Here is a 21,596-nt window from a genome sequence, read left to right on the forward strand (position 1 = left end):
GTAAATTTAGATTCGTTAATTATGGATATGCAAGATTTATTTATTTATACGATTCACGTTTGTTTGCTAGCTGGCTAGCTTTATAGCGCCCGGACCGGATCGGTGGTAGGCGAACACGTTTTGTACTTGGTACTTGGAACTGAACTGAATTGCGATTTGCAACCCCCCAGTTGCAATCGAACGGGATTGCGCGCAGCTTTAATTTGCAGCTGCAGCAGTTGCTGGATGTCCCTGGAGAGTGTGTGAAACAAGAAAAAATCCATTTGAATATTGTAGCTTGTTTAAAGTTTGATATAATTTATTAATGTCCGGGCTATTCAAAGGGTAACGGGATAGGGAGTCAAATGATATGATTTTGAAAATTATAATAAAACCATGTAAAAATGAATACTTCCTTTGCCACCTTCATAAAACTTTTCTATAATCATGATTTTATTACGTAATTTGGTCTACAGAACTGCACAACAAGTCTTCATTAAAAGAAAACAATTTCACCAAGACAATTTTACAATTTCACCTAAAAAAAAATTCACAATGCATAAAATTGTAAATGCTTCATACTCGACTAGCTCTAATTTCGTGAAAGTGCGACAAAATCTGGCTCCTGCCGATTTTGTGACACCGACTCCAGCTCTCCAAAAAGACTCAATTTCACAGCCTTGATGAGTAACCCCTGAAGTGATCTGGGAATATGTAATCAAAGATGGCGGTCCGATTTCGTATGCTGAATATCGAGATTATTTATTCCAGCCACTCAAGCTTTCTTTGCTAGAAGCAGCGAAATGGCCTAAATAAGTTTGCTTAAATGGTTTGCAACTCAGAATAAAAAAAAACTCTTTATAATATTTGCAGTGAAACAAAACTCAAATTCATATATTTGAAAGCACGTTGCAGAACAAAAGTAAAATTTTCTTGAGTGGAAGTCAATTCACCAAAAGTTGGTGAATTGACTTCCCAAACACAGACTACTGTGTCAAAATAGCGTGCAAGAAGGCCGAACGGTTGGACGCTCTTTGTACGAATACAAAGGGTTTGGAATGGATTTTTGAATATTTGTTTTCTTAACTTAGGGGAACTATACCCTTTCTCAGCCTATTTCTATTATCGGCCTATCAGCACTTTGATCATGAATTACAGCTTAAATAAAATGTTTTTGACTGTTCCAAAGTAATCAATAGCTCAAATAAAAGTGAGCAAACAACTCATCATTGTTGATACATCTGAAAATGTTGATTTAATAGCGGAAAACGGCAAAAGTGATGAGAATTGGTCGAACGGCTTAGTGTGCTTAAAATGGGTATATTTCCCCTACTTCACTGTCCTGCTTGACAGCTCTTTCCAAGGGGACCATAGTTTTTAATAAGTTAATAATAAGTTTATAATATACCGTCAGTGGGGGTGACTATGGGTCAAAAAACGACACATCTCTCGTAATTTCTTAATAACAAAAACAATTCAAATAACATCGAAAATCTTTTATCGTAGAATTGTTCTTAGATAGTTTACTAACATTTTCCCAAAATATGGAGTAATTTGATGGACTCTACCTAAAATGGAGAGGGGTGAAATTGGGTCAAATGAAACTAAAATGATGCTCAAATACAAAGATATGGTAAAAACAAGTCATCCAACAGTGTTTCTTGTTCGATGGCATCGTATCGACATGCTAAAATGTTTGATGTAGAGATTTTCAAACATTTGGGTACTTTTTGATCAATTCCAACAAAAAATTTAAAAAGTTGATTTTTCGAGAGGTTTTTTTTGGCCAAAATGTACCTCAACTTTAGACAGCTGCAAAAATGACAGGATTTGTTCCAGGAACGAAATTTTTTCAGCAAAGTCGAAACTTCGGATTATCAAGTGTAAACATTTTTTTATATTACAATAAAAAAAAAGTGATCGGGAATGGTTTTTGAGCGTGTGTTTAAACGTTGTACAAAAAAATTAACATTAGTGACAAAATGAGCTTCTTATCGGCACCAATAATAACGGTGCTGAAAATTTCTTTGTAGGGTGCTAACAAGTATTACTTTTTGACATCGTTTTGGTTTTTAAGTTGACCTAATACAATTAAAAAGCGAATAAACAAACATTTCACTGAAAATTCAATTCAAAAGTGTTTTTGGAACTGCAAAAAAAAACTGCACGATTTTTTTAGCACTCGTCGTATTTCCCCTATTCGGCAGAGCCTCTTTGGTTCACTGTACGACTCGAGCTGAAAAAAATGATCGAACAAATTCGACTAGAATCTTCACACAAAATGTTTCAAATTTTCTGTAGCTCGAATCGTATTTCTCAACCCGCAAGTGTGTGCCTGCTCACCGCCTGCTAGCCTAGCAGCGTCATCTTTTCCTGTTATTTTTATCAAATCATAAATTTTCATAAAACATAACATCCATATTATTCAAATTGCCTCACTCTCTCTTTTTGTTGTGCGGCGTTCGGGTCGGCACTCACCACCGTCTCCTCGCCCCGTCGCCTTGTATAAGTCTATCTACTTTATATTTTAATTCACGTGCGGTGATAAATTGATTTTGTTTATATCTCTCGTAGCTCTTTATTATTGCTTGCATCTCGTTCTGGCACACGGCGCCGACCGGTTCGTTCCCTTCCACGTTTTTGCTTCATCTCTCGTTGCGCTCTCTCAAATTACCGGTTTATTCATCTTTCCTTTGTGAGAGCGCGCGCCGTTTGTGTTGTTTTTTTTCTTTACTTCTCTTCCGTAAATTTATATTTTTATTATACAAAGCAGGCTGTGTCACTAATTTCCATCTTCTCTCTCTTTTTTCAGACTCTCTCTCAGCCACTGCCAGCGCCGTTGATGGACAAACAGGTTATTCACTAAAAATACAAATTCATTGTAATTGAATCATCTATGTTCGGATAAAACGGACACCAAGACCAACGCACGGTTCTCCGGGAGCACATCCGTCGTGCCGTGGTGGCCATCACCACCAGCAGAGAGTTCTGAGGAGAGAATCGGACAGCTTCTCTCCCTCTCACGCTTTCTCGGTAGATTAGGAGAGGTGAGTGTCACCACTACCATCGCGATCCGGCGATTCCTGCCCAGGGGGTTCCGGGGTGGTAAACAACACATTGGCCCTCTAGGTTGTAGTCTACGACGATTACCCACGCTGACGGTCGGTAAAAACACCCGAATCGAATCCCCTGCCTGTGTGTGGAGGAAATTTAAAACTTCTGGCTCTCTCGGCTGAGACTGCCGACGACGGTGCGGAACATGAACCAGCACCACAACCATCGGAGCTCGGAGGAACAGCAGTTCTCCGCGAGCAGCAGCAGCCGAAAGATGTAGGGATTACACACAACCCGCGCGCATCATTCGTCGAAGAATCGGTGTAAAGTTTTTCCCCCCTGCAAAGAAGAGTAGAAGAAGTGGCAGAACCACCCCCCGTAGCAGGATGGCCGCGGCAGGATGTTAAACTACACTCCCTCGCTCTCTGTGGAATTACGTTCAGTTTTCGTGCAAACGTGAAAGGATTATCTAATTAGCCGCAGCTGTGTGCTGTGGAATAAGGAATAAGAAAATGCTCTGCTGTGAGTCGGCAGCTGGTGGTTCCGGAGGCGCCGGTACAGGCTGCAGTCGTAATCAAGGTGGCAATAGAATGATGGGCAGTAATGGGCCGATGCGTCAGCCGGACAGCTTGCTGGACATTACGGCGCGGCTGGTGGCACAGAATGAGCCGTTTCAGAAGATCGAAGAGCGGTACGATCGAATACCGGAACCGGTGCAGCGGAGGATCATCTACTGGTCGTTTCCGCGCAACGAGAAGGACATCTGCATGTACAGCTCGCTGTCGAGGTAGGTTTGAGAAAGGATCGTAGACATAACCGGAATGGCCTCGGACTACTTAATCTAAGTCAGCTTGTAGTGATTATGTACTAGGTGCTTGAAATTGAAGGCGGTATTTGGGAAATGTTAGTTTTGTTCGGGAAGAGCATTTCTGCCAGAATTCAGTGCTTGACATTAGTAAGCGCAACATTTATGAACACTAAGTAAATTTTTAAATGTTTTGTGCTTCAATAATAATTTTGGTTATGAACGAAAGATAGGAGAATAGTGCTTTGGGAGCGTTCTTTTATTACGTAACGCGAAATTTGGGATTTTTGATCCCCCTTTCGTAAAAAATCGTAACATATGAGCGATCCCCCCCCCCCGCCTGTAACGCGTAACACTAGGACTTTTTGCAAATTTTTATGAATGCTTATATGAAAATTTTGCGTTACGTAACATAATTTTTTATCACACATTTCCCCACCCCCCTCCCCCAATTTTCGTAACAGACGCTAACACCCCTCCCCCCCTCCCAACTGCGTTACGTAATAAAAGAACGCTCCCTTTCAACTCTTCGCGCTATTCTCATGGTTCTACATGAATAAATCGCAATTTCGCAAATTTCGCAATTCAACTTTTCATTGTATTTCTTGATTAAAATAGAACTTTGACCAGCGATTCCTTAGGTTCAAATAACCGATCTAGAATGCTAGATCGTTGATTCTCCATACAATCTTAAGAAAGAATTTTCTGATTTATTTGATGTCTTCAGCAAGTTTGTGGATTATGATTCGGTAAAAATAGGTACAACGAAAAAATAAGCCATTTTCTAATTACAATTTCATCACAAAAGTTCGATTATGACAAACTTTATCACTGATATTTGTCATTTTTTTATATGAGTGGACCAAAAATGTCAGCTTTGGAGCTATTATTATAATAGGGTTTTATCCCTTATCCCCGAATCACCCCGAAAGTGCCACTTCCCCGAAAATCATTTTCCCGAAAATTCCACGTCCCCGAAAATCATTTTCCCGGAAATTCCATATCCCCGAATGTCATTTACCTGAATGACCATTTTACCGAACTGTCGTTTTCCCGAATTTACATATACCCGAATGGTTATTTCCCCAAAAATTTAAATTGTCCTAAATGATAAACTATATATTAATAATTTAACAAACCTTTATATAAAATTCCAGGGTGGCCACTCAAGTCGGGAAATCGGGAAAGTCGGGAAAAAGTCGGGAATTCGCCAAAATCCGCCAAAAATCGGGAAAAAGTGGGGAATTTATGATTTTTTGTCAAAAAGTCGGGAAAAGTCGGGAATTCTAAGCATACTTGCTTGAACATTTTTTTTTAACTCATGAATAATTTTGTAATATTTTGTGCAATTTTCAAATTGAATTCGCTCAATTCTACTTTAGAAACTTACTTAAAATTTAAGGTTCTTTTCACTATTTCAATATATTTGAGTATGGAAATGCTGTTTAAAACATTTAAAATCTTAATTAATATTGGAGTCTTTGACACAGATCTTCCTAATATTTTTCATGAATAATATGATCTCTATTAATTTTTGTTTATCAAACAAGAGGTTGAGTTAATGATAAACTAATATAAAAATAGAGCCTGGCCAGCTTAGAGTTATGATTCTATTTCATTTTGTCACATAGATTGAATATTTGAAAACAGATTCCAACTTGACTTTGGCCATGGTTTTTTGGTAAATATTTTTAATTGTTTAACTAAATTCATTAAGTAACACAAAAAGCTTGATTTTCATTTTTCGGAAAATTTAAATATCAAATAAAATCCAAAATTTAAAAACTTTTTTTACGTTTTGAAAACATTTTTTAAGTTTTGAAAACATTTTTTTGAAATTGTACAAAATTTTGAAATTGTAAAAAAATAATCCACGAAAGTTAGAGTTATTGCGAAACCGTTAAAAAAAATTGTCTCTTCAAACATTTTGCTTGAAATAAGTGGTAAAACATAAAATCATATCAAACTGAATGTTCATTGAACAAATAAAACAGTTAAATACTGTAAATACCACTATATAAAGTAAAATTGATAAAAATATATCAAAAATTACAAAATTAAAAAGGGAACTTGGCAAAAACATTTTTTTATAAATTCCTTGACATTTTTCTAAATCCTTTGAATGAATAATATCAGCAATTATGTTTTTATCATTCTTTGATTTAAAATGATGGTGAAATTTAAAAAAAATAGTAACGAAATTTTAAGTTCAGTTATCTTTGACCTTTTGTTATTTCCAGATGAAACGGAGTATCAAAAACTATACTTTTGCTAATTTAAAAAAATTACAAGGAAGTTATAAGTATTGTTGAACTTTCGATTTTTTTTAAAAGACTAATTGTTTGTGTTTCTACTCTGAATCATAATAATCATATTCCATTTTTGAAGTTTTTTTTAAATTTGTTTAGTTTGTGTATTTATAAAAAATGCCTTTATTTGAATTATTTTTAAATTCATTTTTTTTGTGGCTAGCATTGACTTTTCTTTTAGAAAGTTTTTTGTTTGAAATCATTCTTTAGATAAGAAATGCGTATTATTTGAGCATTCTGGAAAAGTCTGGAAAAAAAGTCGGGAAAAAGTCGGGAATTTGAAAATGGGATTTGAGTGGTCACCCTGAAATTCTCCAACGTGTGTTTTCAAATATATAAAAAAAAAACAAATAACCGTCGAAGGCCATTTATAAAACACGCGGACGCTTGAAGAAGTGCGGGGTATTGACATCATCCACGTTCCATAAAAAAAGATTTTTTTTGTATGGGCAATTATCAGCAAAGGACAATTTATAAAAAAATGGTATCCACGTGATAAGGATTCCGGACTGTATTTTGATTTTCAACAAAATGTATTTTTTTGCGAAATGATCAATGTATCAAATCGACGCTGTCTTGCTATCTTGTCGTTTGTCGTTTTTTTACGTTCCGAGAAAAAACACGTTTTAATCTTTGACCTTGAATAAACGAAAAATAGAGTACGCAATGAAAACAATAACAAACACGATTTGTTTGATTGACCAATATGTGCTTTGTCCTGAACTTTGGTTAAATTTGGTTGCCGAGGTCCCGAGCTATAATTAGGGACCATCCATAAACCACGTGGACACTTTTGGGGTGGAGGCGTATGGCGATTGTCCAAGTGGTGTGTGGATAGTCAAATGTTTACGGCAGTCGAGCTCTTACTTGTGTCAAACGCATTCTGACCTGAAATCCCTTTGGCCAGTTGTCGCACTCACATCATTTTTACGGGTGTGTCAAGTCGGTTTTTATTGAATATCTCAGGACTGAAATCGAATTTTGGGTTTCTGTGTAGGTCAAAAGATGAGGCATTGTGAAAAATAGGAAAACGGTATTAAGCGGCACGCTGCCATTTAGATTTGTTCATTATAAATGTGTACTCCGCTCAAGATGTTCTCATGAATGCTTCGTTGGATTTGGTGGAGTCAGTTCTTTTTGAAATGCAGTTGGAGTAACTAAATCTCAGAATCCGGAGTTCAAATTCTTTAACTCCGCAAACTTGGAAAATATACAAAATTTAAGTGAAGCTGGAATAAAATGCTCAAAAAAACATTTGAACGTTTAATTGTGCATGATACTTCATCGATCGTTACTTCCCCGCGGTTCTGGGCAAAGGGCATGTCCGCCTGACTGGGTTCGGGGAAGTGGCGTTCGGGGAAATGGCCGTTCGGGGATATGGTCATTCGGGAAAATGATTTTCAGGGATGTGGAAAATTAGGGGATGTGGCCATTCGGGAAAATGGTTTTTAGGGGAAGTCGCCATTCGGGGATGTGGCCTTTCGGGGAAATGGATTGTTCGGGGAAATGATTTCCGGGTAAATGACATTTCGGGAAAGTGTCTTTTCGGAGATGTGGCATTCGGGGAAATGTCTTTTCGGGAATGTGGGTTTCGGGAAAATTACATAGATTCGAATTTCGGAATTTAAAAGTACTTTCCTAAATGTTTGATAAAATGTTTTCGAATAAATGCCATTTTTAGGTTCCATTTTTTTGAAAATTGTTGATAATTTTATGTGCCACCAATTCGGCCCTCTGTATTCATTCGATGTTATCTTAGAAACTATTGATCCGATTTTAAATGTTAAAAATGAATCCCGTATGAAATTTTTTCAACCATTTAAAAAAAATATTTTAGGATTTCAAGATTACGACTTTAAAAAGGGCTCAATTCGAATGGCAGCGCGTGGCCGAATGGTTACGCTGTCCGCTTTGTAAGCGGATGATTCTGGGTTCGATTCCCATCTGCTGCAACCTTCCATCGGATGAGGAAGTAAAATGGCAGTCCCGGCCTTGGTTGTTAGGCCGTTAAGTCATTCCAGGTGTAGGAGTCGTCTCCATGCCATAAGTACAAACAACACACCAAACCAAGCCTACTCCGGTGGAATAGCTGGCGGCGGTTGCACTCGCAGTCCGAAGGTCGTCAGTTCAAACACTGGGGTGGAAGGTTCCTTGGAGTAGAAAGAGGTTTGGGTGCTCTCCCCATTCAAGCCTTGGGACTCCTAGGTTCGAGCAGAAACTTGCAATAGAGACCACAAAAGACCCGGGGGTCGTTAATGTGGATGGTTTGATTTTGATTTTGAATTCGAATTAACATGCAATAGGGTCCTAAAGCTCTATGCATTTTTTTTTTATTTTTTTTGTAAAAATAATTTCTGACAACTTTTTTTCGCCTCTCCATATAGGCTCTCTACTATGGTCCCCTTGGAAAGAGCTATCTAGCTATACCTTTAAGTTATGAAGGACCGCGAGGTTAATTTTTCAAAATGGATTTAAAAATCCATTTTAAACTCTTTGTGTGGTCGCACAACTAGCTCACTAGCTCACCATTTGATTTTATCGATTTTACTGGCCAGACTAAATTTAACCTCGTACGATTATCCACTTTTGTTGAAATTGAGACTCAATGTATTAAAGGATGGTCCAATGCACCTTCAGGAACTTAAATTTCACTGAAATATTGTTCAGTGTCGGCTGCCGATGCGGAAATCCAAACGACTAATATCACAGTCTAATTGGGAAACACGTTTTTCTACATTTAAAACAAAAAAAAACTGCAAAAAAATATAGTTGGCTGATACATCAATCGAAAGATCACAAAAAAGCTTTCACATGAAGGTAAAAACAGATCATTATGTTCAATTATCGATTTTCTATGATTTTTTTGGACATTGGCCGATCTGAAAACTGTTCTGAATATGTGTGATAAATGTATGTTTGTTTGAAGCAAAAAAAATTATAGTAAAAAAAATGTAAAAAAATTAGTGAAATATTAAAATAGTTTTCTATTAGCAAAAACACTAAACTGCAGTAAACTTTTATTAAACTTTTTTTTAATAAATTGCGATAATTAAATAACGTACCGTTGTCTATTCCATAGTTATAAGTAATAATTTTTCGATTGAATTACGATGTAAAACACAGCTGAAAGGAACATCAAACCTCTGTTTTGTACCTAAATGAACTCACTGTAACTTGATTATTCACAAATAAAACCAAATTGAAATTGAAAAAATAAATAACGTACCGTCGTTAGAGAGTTCAGACTTAGTGTCTGCATTGTAAATTTTGTAATTAAATATGGTTTGAATTTTTTTTTTCACAGGGTCTCATCGATAAACTCCGTCGAACCGCAAAGTCTGAGCTTCTGCGCTGGCCTCAAGCTGGTCGAGTCCGGTTGCGTCGAGGACGTTCTGCAGGTTGGTTTCCACCTCAGCGGCGTCGTGTGGTCCTACCCGCCAAATCACAACCACCGACACTCGTCGTCGTCGTCGTCGTCAAACGTCCCATCCGGTGGCCGTAATGACCTGCCGTACCATCCGTACGCCAACGTCAACGTCAACAACAATCACCACCACCACCCGCATAACAACTACATCGGAAACAATAATCATCATCATAATCCGCACAACCATCGCCCTTTGACGCCCCCACCATTGCACCAGGCGGCCCCATTGCCACCGCCGCCCGGTGGTCCCCCGGGTGGTCCACCGATGGCAGCGGGCGCGATGGCGGTGGTAATTCCGCCCCCACCCGGGATTGCCCAACCAGTACCACCACAATACAACAATAATCCGAATATTGATCGTGATGGATTTAACAATATTTCAACCTCGTCATCTTCAGGCTCGGGTGCGGGCCACATGGAAGAGAACAAAAAATTCAAAGTGTCAGTCAGCTTCGATAGGTGAGTGTGCGTGTTTGTGTGTGCGTTTTTATGTATGAGCGCCCCCCCTTCCCGAAAGAATAAATGAAAAAAAACGAGTAAACGAGAACGGACGGATGAGAATGAGTGATTGAGTGTGTGGACCTGATGGCCGTGGTTTGGGGAGCCTCGGGGGTTTTTTTTTGTCATCGGATACCGGTGCAACCCGCATGGGGTTTGGTGTGGTGTAGGCTGTAACAAGAGAATATTTACATAGACATGGCAGTAATTTAATCGAATTTTGCAGATGTAAAATTACATCGGTCACGTGCAGCTGTGATACCAAGGACATCTTCTGGTGCCATCATGTCGTTGCGTTAGCTCTGTACAGGATACGAAACGCCGAAACCGTTAAACTAAGAGTTCCTATATCAGGTATGTTATGCTCGTTGGATTCGATAGAGACAGAGGTCTTATCACACTTTGCTTACTTTTAGAAACATTACTACAAATGAACCGCCAACAGTTGCAAAAGTTTATCCAATACTTGATCTCCGAACATCACACCGAAGTCCTGCCGACGGCTCAGCGCCTAGCGGATGAAATCCTGCAGCAAAGGTCGGAAATCAACTCGATCTGCGGGGCACCGGATCCGACGGCCGGAGCTTCCAAAGACGACGATCACTCGTGGCATCTGGACGAGTCGCAGGTGTGCGAAGCGGTCAAGACCTACCTCGGCCAGGGCAGTTACTATTACAGCAGCAAGCACTTGAACTCCCTTTTTGGAAAGGTGCGCGAAATGTTGCGCGCCCAGGACTCGAACGGAGCGCGGATGCTAACGCTCATCACGGAACAGTTCCTAAACGATCCCCGGTTGGTTCTGTGGAAAAACCACGGAACTCCGATGACGGAAAAGTGCCGACAGCTATGGGACCAGCTGGGAGCGCTTTGGGTTTGCATCGTGCTTAACCCAAAATCAACCCAGATAGAACGACTGCACTGGAAGGCCCTGCTGGAAAAGTGGTCCAAAAGCGATGTTTGTCCCCAAGAAGATCCAGACTTGCGTACCTCTACACGGGAGAGCATTCGGGAGCGTTCGAACCGTGAGCGGGAGCGAGATCGTAACCGTTTCTTCCGAGAAAACAACCTGCGGAACATGATGTACTACAACCAGAACAATGCCAACGCAAACGATCAATACCGCAGAAACTACAATGATCAACACTTTAACGGACCGCCTCAGGAGGGTCACAACAACGGCCAAAATGAGAACTACGATAGTTCCGAGTCGGATTCGGACTCTGACGAGGACATGGAAGAAGCGAATGAGCCGGAAAACGGTGAAAATGACCGCGCCGATGCGGCAAACGCCCCGGACGAACAGAACCGTAACGTTGACGTTGACGTTGCCAACATCCTGCAGGACATCAACTTTGGTGTGAACGGCGAAGCGGGCAAGCCCGAGGAAAACGATTACATCAACCTGAACTTGCTGAATGAAAACAGTCGCCTTAATCCGATACTTCCGGAAAACGACGACAGCTCGCGGGAATCGATGGACGTCGACAATGACGCAGCGATGGCCGGTCCGAGTGGACTCAACAGTGGCAGCAAAAACCCCTGCATTTGCGGGGCAGAAAAGTGCGGCTGCAATCGACCCGTGTTCTTCGACGAGCTCAAACCCAGCAAGTTTTTCGACTGCGAAGCGTCCAATTTCATGGTGACGGAAGACGCCAACCAAGGCTGCGAACCGTTGAAGGAGAACGAACTCGACCTGGTTCACGAGGGACCCGTGGAACTGGGCGGTGACGCTGAGGATAAGGTAGACAACAAGACCTGTGATATTTTGCGAAAGGACGGCAGCGTGCTGAACTCGTTTGAAGACCTTGCCGTACCGGGACCGTCTGGGTTGGGAAGAATCTCGTTGGCCTCTAAGCCGGTGGCGGAAATTTCGGTGCCCGTGCCCGCAGACGACTGTAAATGCCATAGTGATAGCGATAGTCTGATTGCTTCTTGCAGTAGCAACAATGAACCAGGCGCGTGCAGCGGTGGCAGCAGCAGCAGTGAAGATAAGTTACAAAAACCGGAAGATTCGGCCCAGTCTAGTCAAGCGAACGAAGATAAGGAAGTTCCTCGGGAAGAGGACCAAAACAAAGTCAACCAAAACGACGCCGAAGAGCCCCAACCGGGTCCATCGCGGGCGGCAGCAGCGGGGTATGGCAACAATAAAAGACCGCAGGCGGCACTGGCCAACGAACGCAACAATGCTGAAAACAACGCACGACCTTGCAAACGATTAAAGCTGAACAACGGAAACTGGCTCGGCAAGAACGTGAACAAAACTCCTCGGACAATTTTCCACAAAGCATTGGACGCCGTCAGCATGACCTGGGATAATGACCACTTGAAGTTCATCCTAGAATCGGAAAGCTATTCACTGCTCAGTCAAAACTCGGTGCAAATAGCCGGATCTAGCAAGTCAACTAGCAACAGTCCAAGCTCAAAAACGAACTTCAACACGCTCGGTCAACCGCTGTGGCACGAACAGATATCGATGACCGCGGCCCGGATCGATTCGCTTCGCTCTCATGGCCACATCGAGGCCGCCCTGCGGCTATCCGTAAGCGTGGTTCGCACCATGCGTGAAATCCAGCGTGATGCTCAAACACTTTGGCATCGCCACAAACCAAAGATCCCAGAGGTTAAGCCTGTCCCGGAACCAGTATGCAGCTGTCCAGGCCCCAGCAAGCCTGTGGAACCGCCGCAACAATTTCCTTCCAGTTCATCGTCGGCGTCCTCCTCCTCTTCTTCATCGTCTTCGTCCCGGAAGGGAGAGATGCCTCCTCCTCCCGTTCCAGGACCCTCTTCGTCGTCGTCCTCGTCCTCAAGTTCCTCCAGCAAAGTAAGCTGTCAATGCCCGGCACACCAAAGTCACATGCAACCTCCGCCGCCCCCGCCTCCTCCGGTGCCGCCACACCAGCAACAGTTCCAGCAGCATCCTCAAATGAAAAAAGACTGCTCCAAATGTCTACAGATCAAATGCTATTACGAGTCGGTTGGTTCAAGCTCATCTTCATCGAAGCACAACTATTACAACAGCATGATCCGCAGCAGCAGTAGCCGGAACGGGATGATTTGTCACTCGTCCAAGTGCAACCCATTCATTCCGCCGCCAGCGGAAATGTTCCGAAACCCGCAGCCGCACTGTAGTCGCGATTATCGCTACATGAAGTTCAACATGCCCCCGCCTCAACACCACATGCACCATCACCACCACGGTCACGGTCACGGCCATCAGCCTCCAAATGTGCCACCACTGATTGGGCCTCCGCCACCGGCGGGGCCACATCACCATATGCATATGCCAAACCACGGTGCCGTTCCGCCGCCACCAGCGGTTATGCCCGGAGCCGAGCATCCTCCTCCGCCCCCGATGGGCCCCAAATGCAACTGTCCTGTACATAAAGACGACACGGCAGGACCGTCATCGCAACCTGTACCGCCACCGGCGGTCCCAGGAAGCTCGTCCGCGCATCCAGCTCCTCCTCCACCACCACCTCTGGCACCGTTCCATCCCCAAGAAGCCATGCCGAGGCCGCCAATTCCGTCGTGCGCTCAGCACGATAAAAATCAGTGCTGCATCAAGAACATGTGCTGCAAGATCCAAGCTTCCCGAGGCCCCTCGTCGTCGGCAGCCGGTCCATCGTCCGCACCGCAATCATCTTCCTCCTCCTCTTCGTCTTCATCGTCCCAGTTTATGCCACCGCCACCACAGCCCCAACTACCAGGGCCATGCAACTGCGGCATACACCCGGGAGGTCACCACGGCCCGATGTACGGTGGTCCCATGTACGGCGGCCCCATGCCAGGACCGATGCCCGGTCCAAGCACATCCCGGTGCGTTGCCAAACCGTACGATCGACCTCCTCCGGTATACCAGGAGTGCGACATGAACGGGTGCTCATCGAAGGCCAAACCTTCTTCTTCTTCGTCGTCGTCTAGTCGCGAAGCTTCAGCGGGACCGTCCTTTGGCAGCTTGGCCGCCGTGAAGGTACACCAACCGGAATGTGCCCTGCACAAGAAGTGTGGTGAAGCTGGCGGTAGCAGCAGCAGCAGTGGATCTTCAAAGTCCAAAGCAAGCTCGAGCGGCAGCTACGGAGCGACCAAAGTCACTTCCCTGCTGGATCCGATCAAGATCAACCGCAAGCCAAACTGTCTGTCCAAGTGTATCGACTGCAGTGTCGGCTGCGAGGTGGAGTTCCCGCTGGACGCGATCGCCTGCATCTTTGACTGTCTGACCGAGGCGTGCATCATGCCGGAGGCGATGGTCAACGAAATGAGCCGGATGGCGTATGAAATCGGTGCCAACGGCCAAGGCAATGCGGCAGCACCGGAAGATGTGAACATTATTCCGCCCAAGTATCGTCACATTCCGGTGCCCGGCAGCAAGGATCGCTACGAAACGTACTTGACACTGGCCTTCGAGGCGGCCATTCTTGCCCTCAGCAAGCAGCGGATTATGCCCCATGGTCTGTACGCGCAGCACGTCGTTTGCAAACAGCAGGATCAGCTCATTTCACGACTGAGAAATATTGATCTTGATCAGATGTTGATCGACGTGCTGAAGAGTCTCAGCATACAACTGTTGGAGGGTGGTCCTACCAGCGGCCTGGGTGAGATGATTCATCCAGAGTCCGTTCCGATGCACACGTTGGCACGGTTCCTGTTCGCATCGCTGCTCAACCAGTATCCAGATCTGGCGTTCAACATCGGTCTACGCGCGATGAGATTCCCCATCCTGGAAAACGTGAACGAGGGTTCGATCAACGGGATCGAGATGCAGCACAACAACTTTATGCAGTCGCCGTACCCTCGTTGGTGGACACTCGGTCACCTGGAGACGCAACAGTGCTCGCTCAGCTCGACAATGATGAGTGCGGCCAAGGGCGATACCAAGCGGCTGTCTGCCGTGCTGGAAAACGCCCGTCGCAACATCCACAGCTCGTCGCATTTGTTCAAGGTAACTTGATCGCTTGAGTGGCCGGAACCGCGTTCTAACAGGCTCCTTTTTTTCTCTCTTTTCAGTTGGCCCAGGACGCGTTCCGATTTGCCACGCCGGAGAACGGCCCCCGCAGCCAAACGCTGCTCGGGGTCGCGTTCGAGCTGGGTCTTCAGGTTATGCGCATGACGCTGACCTGCCTGAACTGGCGCCGCCGCGAGATGGTCCGCTGGCTGGTTACGTGCGCGTCCCACGTCGGTCTCGAGGCCCTCATGTCGATCATGCAGAATTGGTAAGTTGATCGAGATTTTTTTTCCTCATGAGTGAAACTAGATCGGGAGACAAAATTCCAGTAGGGGAAAACCGCGAACAACGACCCAGTCTTTGTCCTTGGGTGTAGAATTCCACTTTGAACTTTTTCAAGTGCGCTTGCAAATTGTGAAAACCTTGGACACTAAAGTTGGATACATACCTTGGTTCCGACTCGGGATAACTCGGGAATCGGCGACCAAAGTTACATCCGTCCACTATCTTCAAGAGCTTGTAAAAAGCCGTTGTGTCCGTGGTGTTCTTCACCACCAGCTGGTTGCTTTTGTTTACTACTCCTGCTGGGCTGGCATTGTTGTTGTTTTTGTTTTCCGCTAGCTGACTGAACTTGTTGTGGTTGGGCAGATTCTGCTCCACTTTTCCTTCTCGGACCACAGCTCCGGTGACCTCAACGATCATTTTTTCGCTTCCGATTCACGGATATGGCATGAAAACTCCTCCACCTCCATCCGTCACACACTTCAAGGCACGCTACGCTTCTTTCATGCTGAGGATCGAGACTGATTTGCTTAAATACTACGCAAAATCGGGTACACACTAAATGATTTCAACGCGATTTTGTCCCTCCTTTGCGCAGGTACCACCTCTTCACGCCAACGGAGGCCACCGGTCCGGTCGCGACCACCATCATGTCACACTCGACGATCATGCGCCTGAATCTGAACTTCCGCCAGCAGGACGAGCTGTCGAACTGTGCGCGAACGCTGGCCCTGCAGTGCGCCACCAAGGATCCGCCCAACTGCGCGTTGAATGCGCTCACGCTGTGCGAAAACGACGCGATGGCCTTCGAGACGGCGTACCACATTGTGATTGACGCCGCGACACATATCATGACTTCGAGTCAGCTGTTTACGATCGCACGGTAAGTTTTGCCCGAGGAGGGAGTTGGCGTCACGCGGATCTTACCGTATGTTTTTTGCTCCCACAGATACATGGAACACCGAGGCTACCCGTCGCGGGCGTACAACCTGGCGATGCTCGCCATGAAGAACGTCCAGCTGCAGTACAACCAGGACACCCATCCGGCCATCAACGACATCCACTGGGCCTGTGCGCTGTCGCACTCGCTCGGCAAGGCCGAACTGTCCAAGATGATTCCGCTGGTGATCAAGAACGTCCAGTGTGCCACCGTGCTGTCGGACATTCTGCGCCGCTGTAGCGTTCCGACGCACGGCATGCACAACTTTAACGCCCATGGCAGAGGTACGTGATTGGTCGTGGAGAATTGTCGTGATTTTATATTTAAAATCATTTTTTTTTCTCATAGGCAACAACATGCGCCAGTGTATGAAGCTGAGCTACGATCGCGAACCGCTGAATCAACTGCTTGAGGCCGCTGTCTCTGCCTACGTCAACACAACCCACTCCAGGTAAGATCGCGCGTTTCAGCGTGGGGTGCCAACTGTACTAAACGTTTTCTCACCCCCTGTTCCAGACTTTCGCACATTTCGCCGCGCCACTACAGCGACTTTATCGACTTTCTTAGCAAGGCGCGGGACACGTTCATGCTGGCCCGGGACGGTCCGGCCCACTTTTCGCGCCTGATCGAGAACATTACCATCGCGTACAAGGGCAAAAAGAAGCTGGTGCGCCAGGTGCGCCAGCGGTTCCAGTTTGTCTAATGACAATGACTTCGACTGCTAAAACAAAAGAATGAAGAAGACACTTTTGAAACTATTCATAGCTAGAATAACAAATTATAATGCAAGTAGGTATTCATTTCAGTTGAAATGGGCTTAGTTTTTTTTATTATTATTTCCGATCTTTGATTTCGTTTAGGAAATGAAAAGCAGTATTACAATTCGTAAAGACGTTCTTCCAACTTTGTTTATTCACGTTTATTTGTTAATCGTTTCAATATTATTCTTTCTTGACAAATACCTGATTGTTATACAACCTTTGGTTCACCACCTTTGAGTGATGATTATTTGCGTAGCAAAATTCTCTCGACGTGCAACACTCGTTAACGCATTTTCAGTTGAACAGGCGAAGGTTTTATTTTGGCGGAAAAGTGAGAATTGCCTCACGGTGTAAATCAATACTATGATAGTGACTTGTAGAGTAGACAAATAAGCTTAGAACATGACTTCCATTTTTAATAAAATAAAATAATGGAATCTAATTTATCTAATTAATATATAGGAAATTAATATCGAGATAAATAGCTTACAAAATAAATTTAAAAAAAGATGCGCATGATCTTCGAGCATCTTGCTTTGAATTCGAGTCGAAAAGTGGGCAGAAGAACTGATTCATTTGTTTAGCGAATAATTACCGAAATTTGAGCCGATTGCCGCGCAGCTGCAGGGTACACGAATTGCGTTTCAAGTATCTTTTCGTTCCCAATTCAAAAAAAAAAAACAGTAAAACTTGTGCCACCATATCTGTGCCGAACAAACACGATTGACTTAGATTTCAGTTCGATTGAATGACAGACTAATCCTTAGTATAATTTCACCAGTTTAGTTGAATACCTCATCTATTTAAATTTATACTTAGTAAAATTTATAGCATAAGTTTTGAATCAGTCTGCGCAGAGCTCAGTACCGATAAAGTTAAACAAAATATCGCGAGCAGAATTCCTATTTGATTAAACAAGCAAAATAGCGTCGGTAATTAAAACATAAATACCTGCATGCAAGAGATAGCAGCCTAGTAGAAAAAAAAACAAAACAAATATTATAAAAACACACACGCAAACCTGTTGAGAAATTGTTCTATGCTGGCGAGAAGAGTTCTGCCTGGAGCCGCTGCATATTTCACCTTACGCGCGAACATAAAATGCAAAACAAATATTTACTGCCAAAACAAACAAACTAATCAAACACAACTGATAACGATTATAAACTAAATGATAACACAATAAAAAATATTATAATATAATAGGAAACATAACTAATCAAGGAGACAAGAAAGAAACCCGCAAAAAACTATCAGTTGATATACTCCAAAATAGCACACACTGATTGCACAGTGAGCGTAACACTAAAGGAAACTTACAAAGCCAAATAAGAATACTGCAACAGAGAGAATGACACAAGAGGAAAACTTGAAACAATCTTCAAAGCAGCAACAAAAGAAAAACCGAAATGCATACCAACTTTACTCTGACCTTACCTGTGTACTATTGCTTTAAAAACGATTACGTTTTTATTTAAATATATGATTTCAGTACTCTCTCGTATCTCTCACCTTCACTTTCGTTTTTCTGTTGGGATGTAAGTTTATCTCAGGTATTGTAAAAGTTAATAAAAAAAGTGAAATAAAAGAAAAGTCGTCAAAGAAGTAACTTACATATTACAATAAAATAAAAGTATCACTAAAATTATCGGTCTCGTTGATTACTTACCCGAGCGTAATATCACAACCTCACAACATGTCTGGAGTTTTTTTTTATGAAAAGGTCCAATAAACCAAATTTCCAGTTTTTTGCTTTTTGGATGTTTCAGTTTTTGAAACCGCCTTGAGTCAGGGGTTTTAAAAAAACAGCCAAAAAGTAAAAACTGAAAATTCGGTTTATTGTACCTTTTCAAAACAAAAAAAAAACTCCAGATGTATTGTCTCTGACATTTTGAAGGCATTGGAAAATATCGCAACAATTTTACACCAAAAATATTCTTTTTTAGGGCCAATGTGCACCTTCCAAGAAAAGGGGTCAAGAAATGGCTTAACGAACAGCAGAACAAAAGAGAGGGAACGATTTCTTGGGGATTTTCTTCACCTTCTCTTGCTTACTGCTTCTGCCCATTTAATTTTTTCTTGACCGGTTCCTTGCCAAGTGCGTATACAAGAGAGCAAGGCTGTATATCGCGAGTACCTTAGGTAGAAAGCCATGGTTGTAGAGGGCCTTGACACGCTCACTTCTGCTCGCTAACACTGCGCCGGCCGGCCATTTGAAAACGGGAGAGTTTTTTGTGCTACTGGTTGTAGCCTCGCTAAAATCAATCAGTAAAACGAGTGAAACACTCGTTGACTTTGAATAGTGCCTGTTTTGGGTAGATCTTAAGACCATTTTCAAGTGTTTTCCTCATCACTTTGAATAGTTCAAGACAGTGGGGCAAATTCATGAGCAAAACACTTGAAAAGCTTGAGCCACCCGAATGGAAATAACCTGTCAAAGAATGCCAAAAAGTCAATCGCCCAAACACTCGAATTTGATAGTGGTTTGGATTGATGTTGAAATACAAACCAATGGAGCACCCGCAGTCGAGCAGTTTTTGACAGTTCATTCCATAAGAAATACATTGTAGAAAAAAGCAAAAACTGCTCGAATGGAAATAATGCTCCACTACACTGAAAGCCCGACCATGGTAATTTTAAGAACATTTGCTAAAAATGCTGCTTATTAAATTAACTATGGCTTTTTAGTAAAAGTAAACGCAAATATGGTCAAATGTACCATACTTCCACAAAATTGCATGGTAGCAATTACAAAATGATTATCATTCTCTCGGTATTGGAGGGTTAAAATTACCATTCCGCTCTCGACATAGTAAAACTGACTACGTTAGTCAGTCAATTCAAGCACGGATTGTTTTTAGCAAAAATACGCCGGTGCGTGTTTCTCAATTTAACCCTACAGTATGGTAGCAACTACACTCAAACCCCGATGGTTTGACACCAACTGTTGTCAAACGAACGGGGTCACTTTTTAGTTTGACACCCCTTTTACACGGAGTTCACGCACTCGATCAAACGTTTGTTTTGATAGTGTGCGTGAGCGCCGTGTAAAAAGTGACAGTTCGTCACTTTTTAGTTTGACTTTGACCAACCAACGGGGTACAAACTAAAAAAGTGTCAAACGAAAAAGTGACCAACCACCGGGGGTTGAGTGTACCATGGTTGGGTTTTCAGTGTAGATCTATGATGTGGCTTTATTTAATCATTCAAGTGTTTGGGCACTTGAATAAAAAGTGTGGCGTATTTTCAGTGTATGTCATCGCAGCAATCGCAGGGCTGCCAAAACCACTTCATAATTCGTGCTTTCCATTTCATTAGGGCACAAAACTTTTGTAAACAAGAGTGTATCCCTCTCACACCTTACGCAAACTGTCATTTAAGTGAAAGGGATACACTATTGTTTACAAAAATGTTGTGCCCTTTTGAAATGTTAGGCTCCAATTTTCTTCGAGCTGACTCTGTCAAGCTCGAACACGCGTTTTGGTCTCGATCCGTTGGCGAAAGAAAATATCCATGCAGATTTAGTCACTGCATGATGCATTGTGATGTCTTTATTCAAATCTATGCACGAATGAATTCAATTTTGCAACAGCAGGTACTACTCATTGTTTGGGTCATCCATTACAACCGCATGAAATCTAATCGAAACGAGCCTTTTCAAATAAGCGTGCACAGCTGTCAATCGAAAAAAGCATCACATTTTAAAAATTGTTGTTCCGAGTTCAACGCGGCGTCATTTTCCGTAAAATATCAGAGGAAATTCGATTTCTTTTCCCAATTTTCCGTTCGTAACGTAAACATAAGCCACCCAGAACAACGATGGATGATGACGCGGAGACCTACAAGCTGTGGCGAATCCGCAAAACCGTGATGCAGCTCAGCCACGATCGAGGTTATCTCGTGACGCAGGATGAATTGGACCAGACGTTGGAACAGTTCAAGGAGCAGTTTGGGGACAAACCGAGGTATGCTCGCAGGAATTCCCACGAAGGACAATGTCGTTAATGCTCTTTAATTTGCAGTGAAAAGCGTCCCGCCCGGTCCGATCTTATTGTGCTGGTGGCGCACAACGACGATCCGACGGACCAGATGTTTGTCTTCTTCCCGGACGAACCGAAAATCGGCATCAAAACCATAAAGACGTACTGCACCCGTATGCAAGAGGAAAACATCCACCGGGCCATCGTGGTGGTCCAGGCCGGTATGACCCCGTCAGCCAAGCAATCGCTCGTGGACATGGCCCCGAAGTACATCCTGGAGCAGTTCCTCGAGTCGGAGCTGCTGATCAACATAACCGAGCACGAGCTGGTGCCGGAACACGTCGTGATGACGCCGGAGGAGAAGCAGGAGCTGCTGGCGCGATACAAGCTCAAGGAGAACATGCTGATGCGAATCCAGGCGGGAGATCCGGTGGCGCGATACTTTGGACTGAAGCGTGGCCAGGTGGTGAAAATCATCCGACCCTCGGAAACGGCAGGACGGTACATTTCCTACCGATTAGTGTGTTAAGAGTTAGAGTAAAAGGCAAATAAAACGTGAAGCGGGTTGAAAATGTGAAATGTTGGTCTTTAAGCAATGATCTTATTTTATCACAACCAT

The 21,596-nt window shown here is 43.4% G+C and overlaps 3 protein-coding genes across 5 annotated transcripts in view; 2 read left to right on the forward strand and 1 right to left on the reverse strand.

Moving 5' to 3' along the window:
- The window catches only part of LOC120425454 (uncharacterized), a 60,269-nt gene extending 42,240 nt beyond the window's left edge, over positions 1-18,029 (forward strand). For all 3 annotated transcript variants that reach the window (XM_039589987.2, XM_039589988.2, XM_039589986.2), the window contains exons 2-10: positions 2,792-3,820; positions 9,452-10,033; positions 10,299-10,426; positions 10,489-15,011; positions 15,077-15,282; positions 15,895-16,179; positions 16,246-16,520; positions 16,585-16,687; positions 16,753-18,029. In XM_039589987.2, coding sequence (XP_039445921.1) covers positions 3,546-3,820; positions 9,452-10,033; positions 10,299-10,426; positions 10,489-15,011; positions 15,077-15,282; positions 15,895-16,179; positions 16,246-16,520; positions 16,585-16,687; positions 16,753-16,939 — 6,564 coding nt within the window. In that variant the 5' untranslated portion in view covers positions 2,792-3,545 and the 3' untranslated portion in view covers positions 16,940-18,029. The remainder of the gene's footprint in view (positions 1-2,791; positions 3,821-9,451; positions 10,034-10,298; positions 10,427-10,488; positions 15,012-15,076; positions 15,283-15,894; positions 16,180-16,245; positions 16,521-16,584; positions 16,688-16,752) is intronic.
- Positions 7-15,887, reverse strand: LOC120425455 (uncharacterized). Its single transcript, XM_039589989.1, has 2 exons — positions 15,463-15,887; positions 7-231 (listed from the first exon to the last, which is right to left on the reverse strand). Exons 1-2 carry the CDS (start codon positions 15,714-15,716, stop codon positions 81-83), a joined length of 405 nt encoding a protein of 134 aa, XP_039445923.1. The 5' UTR covers positions 15,717-15,887; the 3' UTR covers positions 7-80.
- Positions 18,030-20,670: 2,641 nt separating the features above from the next.
- Positions 20,671-21,556, forward strand: LOC120425451 (DNA-directed RNA polymerases I, II, and III subunit RPABC1). Its single transcript, XM_039589983.2, has 2 exons — positions 20,671-20,962; positions 21,020-21,556. Exons 1-2 carry the CDS (start codon positions 20,817-20,819, stop codon positions 21,504-21,506), a joined length of 633 nt encoding a protein of 210 aa, XP_039445917.1. The 5' UTR covers positions 20,671-20,816; the 3' UTR covers positions 21,507-21,556.
- Positions 21,557-21,596: the final 40 nt, after the last annotated feature.

The sequence above is a fragment of the Culex pipiens genome, chromosome 2 (assembly GCF_016801865.2).
Source record: "Culex pipiens pallens isolate TS chromosome 2, TS_CPP_V2, whole genome shotgun sequence".
NCBI lineage: Eukaryota > Metazoa > Arthropoda > Insecta > Diptera > Culicidae > Culex > Culex pipiens.

Excerpts from the sequence above, each read along its gene's own strand:
- LOC120425455 (XM_039589989.1), bottom strand. The coding sequence starts at position 15,716 with ATGATCGTTGAGGTCACCGGAGCTGTGGTCCGAGAAGGAAAAGTGGAG. Across the intron at positions 232-15,462 it reads TATCCCGAGTCGGAACCAAG|GGACATCCAGCAACTGCTGC; the intron begins GTATGTATCCAA and ends CACACTCTCCAG.
- LOC120425451 (XM_039589983.2), top strand. The coding sequence starts at position 20,817 with ATGGATGATGACGCGGAGACCTACAAGCTGTGGCGAATCCGCAAAACC. Across the intron at positions 20,963-21,019 it reads CAGTTTGGGGACAAACCGAG|TGAAAAGCGTCCCGCCCGGT; the intron begins GTATGCTCGCAG and ends TTTAATTTGCAG.